This window comes from Oncorhynchus mykiss, chromosome 16 (genome assembly GCF_057628025.1).
Source record: "Oncorhynchus mykiss isolate SJ-2025 chromosome 16, ASM5762802v1, whole genome shotgun sequence".
Classification (NCBI taxonomy): Eukaryota; Metazoa; Chordata; class Actinopteri; order Salmoniformes; family Salmonidae; genus Oncorhynchus; species Oncorhynchus mykiss.
In genome coordinates, this window is record NC_143037.1 from 46382284 (window position 1) to 46392489 (window position 10206).

The 10206-nt window shown below is 42.9% G+C and overlaps 1 protein-coding gene across 1 annotated transcript in view; it reads right to left on the bottom strand.

The window, feature by feature from the left end:
- The window catches only part of LOC110492072 (arf-GAP with coiled-coil, ANK repeat and PH domain-containing protein 3), a 74884-nt gene extending 67615 nt beyond the window's left edge, over window positions 1-7269 (bottom strand). The window contains exon 1 of the mRNA XM_036946976.2: window positions 6825-7269. Coding sequence (XP_036802871.1) covers window positions 6825-6871 — 47 coding nt within the window. The 5' untranslated portion in view covers window positions 6872-7269. The remainder of the gene's footprint in view (window positions 1-6824) is intronic.
- Between the last annotated feature and the right edge of the window lie 2937 nt (window positions 7270-10206).

Sequence of the window (10206 nt, forward strand, 5' to 3'; positions counted from 1 at the left end):
ACATTGGTGCGGCTGGCTTCCGGGTTAAGCAGGCATTGTGTCAAGAAGTAGTGTGGCCCAGCTGGCTCTCGACCTACGCCTCTCCTGAGTCCATACGGGAGTTGCAGCGATGGGACAAGACTGTAACTACTGATAACACAAAAAAGGGGGGGAAATAAAACATTTTAAAGAAAAGAGAGACTGACAAACTGCTGACTTAATCCCTGTTTTCCTCACCTGGAGTTGTCAGCTCCACCCCGCTGCACAGTATCACTGACACCCTCAATGGTAAGAATGCCCGTAGGCCTGCCCGGTGTTGGAAAAACATTAAATCACGGAGGCTAAAACAGCCCCAAAAACCTGGCAGCAGGGAGAGAAAGGCGGCAGAGACAAAACTGCATTTTGTCTAATGTGGGATTCAAAATGGGACAACCATGTGAGAAACATAAAACAGTCTAGGCACCACCATTCCATATAATTCCACCCCTAATACAGTATCCCCCCTTGACCACGGTCAGGGTGTCTTGGGAGGAGCACAGTTAAGTTAAGGGAGCAGAAGGGCGGCTCACTCACAGATTCAAAATGGAAGAAGCAGGTCAGTATGAAATAGAGCAGAAGCAACAAGACCAAGCGCAGCAGGAAGGAATCTCTTCCAGCTCAGAGCAGCTGTGGCCGAAGCAGATCTTCGAGAAGGACAACTACCGTGCAAATGTCCGAGAAGCCACAAAATCTCTTGATTACCCGAACAGCTTGTTGCTATGAGAACAACTGTCATTTAAAAAGGTCTCTAAAATAGGTGATGTGGATAAAATGACATGGAAGCAACATATTGCATATCTCTCCTTCTACACAGAACAATTGGAGAGGTTTCTCAACACGTGTCATGTCTCCACGCCAACGTCATAGCAACAACATCCACCACTGAGATTGTGAAAAACCCGTGGGCAAGGACAGTGCACCACTTAGGCAGATCTTGGATGACGGCCATCTTAAATGTTTAAAAAGACCCTCTTCATCCTCTCCAACATAAGTGCTTCAGTTTTCATTCCGAGGAGCAGAATGGGAATATACTTCCCTAGTAGTTACTGGCAGAGATAGACTAATCCTGGGCAGGTCTTCTCCTAGAGCAGTCCACTGGATTAATCCAGGGTGTTTCTTTGCAGCAACAAGTGTGTTTCTCTTGAAGAATACACTAGGAATGTGAGGTTAGCTAATCTCACTGTAAATACTTGTCACGTGTTGATTTGTGAAAGGAGAGGTTGCCTGAGGTTATGTCCTGAAATTGCAGCTACAGTCAATTCATGGCTGATTGAAAACAATTATTGCAAGTAAAAGCTCAACTAAATAGCAAAATGATATACAAGCCACATTACATTCCCCTGAGCCTCAAAATGGATAGTAGGCGATTAAACCCTGTGATTATACTACCGCTGAGTTGTACCCGTTGTTTTGGCTTAATTCACATTTGAAAGACAAGCACAGTCAGACATAAGAAATGATCGCGCTCAATCAGATAAGTACAGTAATGTCACGTAATATCATCACAATGGAATTTGTTTGCACTGATCATTCAGAACGGGATTTCAGATTTAGCATAATGTGGGCCATTGTATGAACTCATTTTGTCATTGGAAGAAAGTGTGATGCTCTCTGAGAACCTAATAAGATACAACATTACACTAAATGTATCCTCAGGGTAGAGTTGTCATCTTTTACGGAGCAGGACATTGTGCCACATGCTCAGCATTCCTCCAATGCAGGCCATATCCTGGAATCTGACACATTTCTGATTTTCCTCCCAGTTATCTGACTGTGGGTCGTGTATCAAGTCATTCATTCTCTCAAAGACAGACACGCGCACACACACACACGCACGCACAAACACACAGTGGAGGTCAAAGGTTAGTGACCTTGAATTCCCTGGCTGTCCTCCTAGAATCTGTCAGAACTCATCATGACAACCAGGCCGGCAGGCAGTCAGCTTCAAGGCAGCCTCACATTACACACTGGCCTCAGATGTTTCCTAGAATGGGGAAGGAGGATCCATGCTTATACATAACAGCCTAGGTTGAAAAAATACAGGATAAGACAATAGGATTCTAATATCCCATTAGTCTTTGCATAAATGCAGAAGAATTCTAACCAATATCTCCCAAGTGGCTCAGAGGTCTAAGGCAACCGGCCGTGATCGGGAATCCCATTGTCACGCCTTGATCTGTTTCACCTGTCCTTGTGATTGTCTCCACCCCCTCCAGGTGTCGCTGATTTTCCCCAGTGTATTTATCCCTGTGTTTCCTGTCTCTCTGTGCCAGTTCGTCTTGTATGTTTCCAAGTCAACCAGCGGTTTTCCCATTCTCCTGCTTGTTGCATTTCTCCTTTTGCTAGTCCTCCCGGTTTTGACCCTTGCCTGTTTCTGGACTTTGTACCCGCCTGCCTGACCATTCTGCCTGCCTTGACCACGAGCCTGTCTGCCACTCTGTTCCTCCTGGACTCTGATCTGGTTTTGACCTTTTTGCCTGTCCACGACCATTCTCTTGCCTACTCCTTTGGATTAATAAACATTGTAAGACTCCAACTATCTGCCTCATGTGTCTGCATTTGGGTCTCGCCTTGTGCCTTGATACCCATAGGGCGGAGCACAATTGGCCCAGTGTCGTCCGGGTGGGGGGAAGGTTTGGCCGGAGTATGCCGTCATTGTAAAATAAGAATTTGTTCTTAACCGACTTGCCTAGTTTATTAAAGGTTAAAAAAATTATAAATGTTAAATGGACCAACAATGCGAGCAAAAATGACAAAGTGAAATTAGCAGTACAGCCCTTAAAGTGGAAAATAAACAGCTAACTACATAAGATAACTGTTTACAGTCATTCTATACATGTAATGTTTTTGCAAATGATCTACAGCCACTTTATTACTTGATTTCCTGACCACTGGTCACATTGTCAATGCTAATCCTGTAGAATCAGCAACGGCGCTCGTCCAATGAATTTATTTGTTATCAAACACTCCCGCACGGAACTTTTCCGTAGTCTTAACCTCTGTTATTTTCAACCTACACTAACAGCTCAATGCCTGAAGCCAGTCAGCTCCAATTAAAAAGTCTGTATTGTCACGGCGGAAGCATGGAACTCGGGAACTGGGCGAACAATGCCCACATTCTGCTTACAAACTGAGGAGGAGACAGAATGAGGAGGAGACAGAGCAGGGACAGAAAGAGCTATAGTGCCAGCAGTCACATTAATTGACAGGAGGCTGGTTGTAAACTGACTGTTCTCTCCAGCCGCACCGCACATCTCAGCTTCATGAATACTCAGTACTCACCCACAAACACGGGCAGTGTTATTTAAAGTGTGCTGTAAGGTCATAATTAACAGGAGAAAATGGGTCAGTCGGAAAATACTCCTGCATGCTATCATGTTAGCTACTGTGTTATATATGCCACCGTTTGTTGTTACATTACACATGGTTTATAGGCAGAGCGGCACCAGTGAGATACAGCAATGTGTGTGACGCACACTGTTGCCCTTATGTGGGACTGCTTCATAAGTGAAAGTGAGGCCACAGACAGACGAGACATGTTTGACAAGCACGTGAGTGCGACCTCAAGCTAACATCTCAGTAAGGGAGAAACAAGCACCAATGTTACTGTATGTTGCCAAATGTTGTGCTGCGGCAAACACAAACACATGCATCCCTGCGGCTGAGTGACCATTATAAACCTCTCTCGAAACAGATGTGGATCGGAGTGCCATGGCTGCACTCTCGCATCCATCCCAACGGTGTATCCATAGAGACCAAACACGGGGTACACACAGTCATGGAGGACAATGGAGACATTTTCACAATTTCGGAGCGACACGGGTGGCCACTTAATGCACCATATAATTTGGCTTCTTGGTAATCTGGAGTCCAAGAGTGTAAGAACACAACTGAAGAGGGTGGAAAGAGCATTGTCCTACAGAAACAAAAGAGGTGTAGAAAGGCTACATCAAGCACACTAAAAAGCCTGTTACAAATATGACAACTGTATATTAAATTGTATTGATGAGGATTGCAATGGTGGACCACAGCCGTCTTAGCTCACAATGCCGAACCCCAACATTGCCCGAGTGTGAAGACAGCCAGGCTGAATTGATGGACTGCATGTTATTATACGCAGGGGAAGCAGCCCACTAGGCCTAGCATGCCTTTCAAATATCAAATGTGAATAAGCTTGATTCCCTCTATTCTGGTTTTGACTGTTTCCTCCCAGTCAGTCAGTCCAGCTCCAGGGTTTCTTACGTAATACCTCCACTGTTTTTAACTGCCACCAAAAAGGCCCATTTGAATATGGACTCAATGCCCTGTCACCGACAGGATTCAGTGGGAAGAATATGCTTCAGAAGTGTGCCTCTTTTGGTGTCCGCGCTGGTCATTTCAGGGTACAAAACAGCCTCATTGCATTAGAATTTAGTTACAGAGTTGGCATAGCTATCGCTCAACTTTGCTCAAAAGTCTGCACATGATAAGAACTCTTTTATGTGATTTTACAGGTCAGTGGCTCTTGCCAACTTTTGCATTTAAGGAGTGTTATTTTCATTCCAAATGGAAAGCAATGGGAAAAAAACAAAGATATATTTTCTTATTATTACATTGAGTCTCTCTCTTGAGGCATTCAAGGAAGAAACTCTGAGAAGCTCTGAGAGATGGGCTAACCAACGTCTGCCTAGTGCCAGATGATCCACTCTGGTTGCTACAGTACAGCCGTGCTCTTTTAGCACATAAACACGGAGAGAGTGGTTTCTGTAAATACCCTTCACTCAGCGCTTCCTGAGACCTGCCTGCCTCTCCTCTCTCTCAGGCCCAGATGGCAGTCATTAAGGTGCTGCTGCCAAGTCTGGAAGTCTTTGATTTGGAGAGCAGATTATATCCGTGGGAGCTTTACTGTGGCAGTGGTGCACACACATGTAAAAAGTCCCAGGCATGCAGGCGGACACCCCAAACAGCCTGCCTGACAGCCCCTCCAGTTCCTTCCACACACAGGCAGGGGAGGTAGGAATCTATGGGAGGAATGAGATCCGAGGCTGGGAAGGGGATTGGGAAGGGATGTGGGTGTAAAGGAATGCCTCCTTTATTTACCTAACTTTTGGTGCTATGTGTGCTTCGCAGCAACCGCAGCAGCCGTAGTACGAGGAGCACGAGGCAGTGCGTGAGAGCTTTTAGTTTCCCTCAGATCCACTGTTTTGAAGTGCTTCCTTTTGGGACTGTGCCGTTTTGTCAGGAAAACAGTTCATTAAAAAGGAAGAGACTTTGGAGTTGGGATGGTTCCTGCCATATAACATCCCAGCTAATCAGTCCCAGTCATGGAACCCATCTCTCTAGATGCTCCAAGTAATACTCCGATATCTAGTGGAGACAAGGGATGGACATGTGTTTCAGGAATGGACAATAGGCCTATTTTTCATGAACAATAAGTACTGTGTTATCTAAAGAACAAGTAGAAGATCAAAGGGTCATTGAAATTCTACATTATTACCAACATGTGTACAGACAGTGACCGTGCAGTTGAACACAAGGTCAGTGTATGACACATGTATGACACATGTATGACACATGATGGTTCTAAACTAATGAAATAACGTCAAACACAGCCGAGTGCAGCTCCTTAGACTGAGGTGTATCTCTTAGTAGTATGTGTTGTGCGTCAGTATGATTATTGTGGCATCAGTAGCCTCTGAAACACTAGTAACCTGTCCACTTGTCTGACCACACAGGTCTCCTACACAAGCATATGTTGTAAGCCATCCATGCAAGTACGATGTAGTGATTATGTAGAAGAAAATGATTGAGAAATCAACATTCTGAGCCAGAACTAGAGGTAGTTTTGTAAGTGTTGCAAAAAGGAAACATTTGTCTTAAGGTTGCCATCATTGGTTTCCAGACTGAGGCATAGGGCCACATTCATATCGATGGACAAGTTAGAGAGATTGTTTCCCTTCAAAATTCTGCAAATTTCGCAGATACTTCAAGAGTAATTTTGATGTTCCCTCTACACAATAAAAGAACAAACATGATTATATATTTTTTTCTTATGTGATTTATGAGGTCAGAATACTGCCATTGACAACCATTCATTTAATGGTAAAGAAGTAAGAAATTAGGCTGTCAGGTTTAGTCAGAAAGGTAACCAAATATTACAAAAGATAAGATGGTCTCCATACATAGAAAACCCACTAAATAGTTGATGCTTTCAAAAATATGTATACCATTACACAATATGTTCCATCACATGCCAATGCCTTTGATATCGTTTCTGTTTTCTTACCACAAAATGTTGCATTTGTTCAACATTTCCAGAATATTCTTCCACAAAATTGAGAAAAAAAAACGGATTATTTTCATAATCAGAGGTCTATTACAAGTATTTCTGAAGGGTACTATTTCGTTTTCCTCACTTGGATCCATGCTGGGTCTCACACAGGGTTAATTCACCATGCGCTCACTGTCCATTCATCCAAGGTTGTCCGATGATAAGCAATGGACATTTTTACGCATTTCTTTTAAAAATGGCAAATATATGTATTAATAGTAAATAGCCATGTCCAGCATTATGCAATTCACTGCAATAATTGCCTTGCAATGGAAATATAGGGTAAATGAATTGAAATTAGGCACCAAAAAAAATCCCTCTGACAGCAATTTACCATAGCTTATTTACAATATGAAGTAAATGAAAGGCTATGCTGTTCAACTATTTGCAGATTCATGGCGTTTTGGAATGTTTGAATCCTGGGAATCGTCTTCCTCGATAGGGCGAATCCCTGAAGAATTCAACAAGCGAGCAGAATATCTGCGCAAATTCTTACCTGAACCGGGGTGAATCTTTCACACATTCTTCAAAATCCACCGTCATTTTGGCTGGATTCAGTCTTCAAGCTTAATTCATAAATTTCATTTCCAGAAAAATATAAACGATAGAAGACTGTAGATATATGTAGACTATTCCGATGTGCAGCGATAGCCAACTCTCCCCGTCTTCACTGTGCTACTAAACTGAAACAAGAGCCTGGCATATTTGAACCGCTAGACCGCTGCAAAAATAGGGACTATCGTCATAGTTCATTCTCAACAAAAAGCGCACTCAAATTTAGGGATCTATCCTGACTGAAATCACCGCGCATATGATAGCCTACAACACACAGCATTTGTGTATAAGGTCATGATGTCAATATCAATTAAACAAATGTATTTCTAGGTATTACACCAATACTGCAGAGACAGTATAAGTGCACATAGCCTGCAGTTTGCCCTAACCCTAGCAGTTCATGGACGCTTATTACACAGTGTGTGTGTGTGTGTGTGTGTGTGTGTGCGTGTGTGCGTGCGTGCGTGCGTGCCTGCGTGTGTGCGTGCATGAATGAATGGTACTAAAGTCAGTATACTTGAGAGTGTATCAGAGTGAATTAACTGTTTTGAGCTTGGAGTTTCCTCTCTAGGCTCAGTCAGTCAGAGGACCTTTGGCCTCTCATCACAGCTGGCAGTCCTTGACTGAAGCACAACTAAATTCCTCTTTTCCCCAGTGCCCATCTCTGTTGATATCTCGAGGCAACACATTCACACAGGCAAACGGATTCTCACAGAGAAACATGATATTAAAAAGGATTTCTTCCCTGGCAGCCCAATGTGATAACTGATACAGCGAAGATGCTAACATCTGGCATGGCTCTGGTTCAAGAAGGAGTTGAGGATCTCTAGAGCTGTGCAGGAATCTCTACTATTAATCTGGAATTTATTACCCCTACTCGCCTCTCACACATGCAATGGGTCGGTTTTTGTCATCACCAAATCTGTCCCTTTAGAATCACAAGTCTGAGATTCTAAAGTCACATACAGCCTAACTCTTCAGTCTGTGAAATGGTCTTCTATTGCTATGTGATACAATAACTAACACTATAGACACCCACACAACATCATGATGGACATTATAACCCAGGTGGTTTGGGCCGTGTATGCTGATTGGCTGAAACAGCATTCTAGCCGTATGTATGTCAGACAATATACCTAATGCCAAACTACTTTTTTTTACTGTTATATTTATGTTGGTAACTGGTTTATAATAGCAATAAGGCACTAACAACCTATGGAAATTATGGGGAAGAAATTCATGACAGGTGTATTAATTATCTAAGATAAGGCCAAAAAGAAAGAATATTATTAATTCACAGGAAATGGGAAAGCTGGAGGGAGAGAGTGCTAGAGATTTCATGGCAGGTTTTTATAGAACACTATTGTTCCTTCTTATCCCTGCTTTCAGAGGCTAGCTGTGCCCCTGAATAGGAATGATCTCACCGCCCGGCCCTCGCCTCACTACTCTGCTGATGGGGAGATGTCTTGACTAGCTGGATGCAATGCTGCCAGTCAAGACTTGGCCTGACGAACTCATTTTTTTTTTCATGGAGATGTAAGCATGAAGTCACAAGAACTAAATAATACCAAATGATGATAAGGGGTGAAGCAAAGGATGGATACATTCCGATCATGGGATAGACCCTGGAAACCATAACATTGCGGCTCATTTCATCGATGTCATTCAATGACACCACTGTTGGCTCAACTCTCAAGACCATTTCATTTTAAAAGTGTGATTAAATTGGACTCCTGTGCCCCAGGAGTGAGATTATACATGACAGGTTTTAATATGTATGAAAGGAAAAATAGAGTGCAGGCATTTGTTTAAATTATGATTTAAAGATATAGTTATTTATTAGAGCTTTGCAAAATGTAACCCATTGAGTAATCGCAATTGAAATCTGGGGACTGACTCTCTAACACAGGTGCCAAACCTGTGCCAAAAATGCACACACAAAAACATTTGTGGTGTCAGCAAATTAAATTTCCTTCCTTTCCTTGATGAAGTGTTAAAGTTTACTTAGAAAACTCCTCTCTTTCCCATTAAAATACTGTGTTTCAGTCTATGTATCTGACAGACAGCCATTGACCCATATTATTTATTTTTGGCATTACAGTGAGCCGAGACAGTGGGTCAACTGTCCTTGAGGCAGGAAGAGGATAGAGGAATGTGTTCTACTGGAGCAGGTGTTGTGGAGTTTGTTAGTCTATCACAAAAGCAGCATCCCTGCATGCTGCAAACCCATGAGTCTCTCTTACATCCTTCATCTCTTCAGGCCCTAAATTTAGACTTGCTTAAATCAAGGCCTTTCTCTCTCTCATCCCTTGCTCCCCTTTCTTCCTCCGAGATCAAAGCCTTTCTTCTCGTTCCACATTCACAGCTTTTGAAAGCTATTGAGTCAGCAGACTGATCTGAACACGCTGGGTGAGATATTTGAAGGAAACTTCTTGTGTAATGCGACCATGCAGAGAGAAAGAGAGTTTGAGAGAGAGAGAGAGAGAGAGAGAGAGAGAGAGAGAGAGAGAGAGAGAGGCCACCCCTGCACCTATGAACATACAGTGCATTCGTAAAGTATTCAGACCCATAGATTTTTTCCACATTTTGTTATGTTACATCCTTATTCTAAAATGTATTAAATCATTTTCCCCCTCACTCAATCTACACACAATACCCCATAATGACAAAGCTAAGAGTGACTCTCTGATCCACCTCTACGCAGACGACACCATTCTGTATACATCTGGCCCTTCTTTGGACACTGTGTTAACAAACCTCCAAACGAGCTTCAATGCCATACAACACTCATTCCATGGCCTCCAAGTGCCTTTAAATGCTAGTAAAACTAAATGCATGCTCGTCAACCAATTTCTTGGGGAAAGGGGAGAATAGTTGATTATTACTTGGGAGACACAAAAAGTCAAAGTAATAATCTAGAATGAAGCCAACATGTCATTCATGTATTTAGAATATGTGGACAACTACAAATACCTAGGTGTCTGGTTAGACTGTAAACTCTCCCTCCAGACTCACATTAAGCATCTCCAATGTCAAATTAAATCTAGAATCGGCATCCTACATCGCAACAAAGCCTCCTTCACTCATGCTGCCAAACATAGCCTCGTAAAACTGACTATCCTAAATGGCGATGTAATTGACAAAATAGCCTCCCACACTCTACTCAGCAATCTGGATGTAGTATATCACAGTGTCATCCGTTTTGTCACCAAAGCCCCATATACTACCCACCACTGTGACCTAGATGCTCTCGCTGACTGGCCCTCACTACAAATTCGTCGCCAAACCCACTGGATCCAGGTCACCTATAAGTCTTTGCTAGG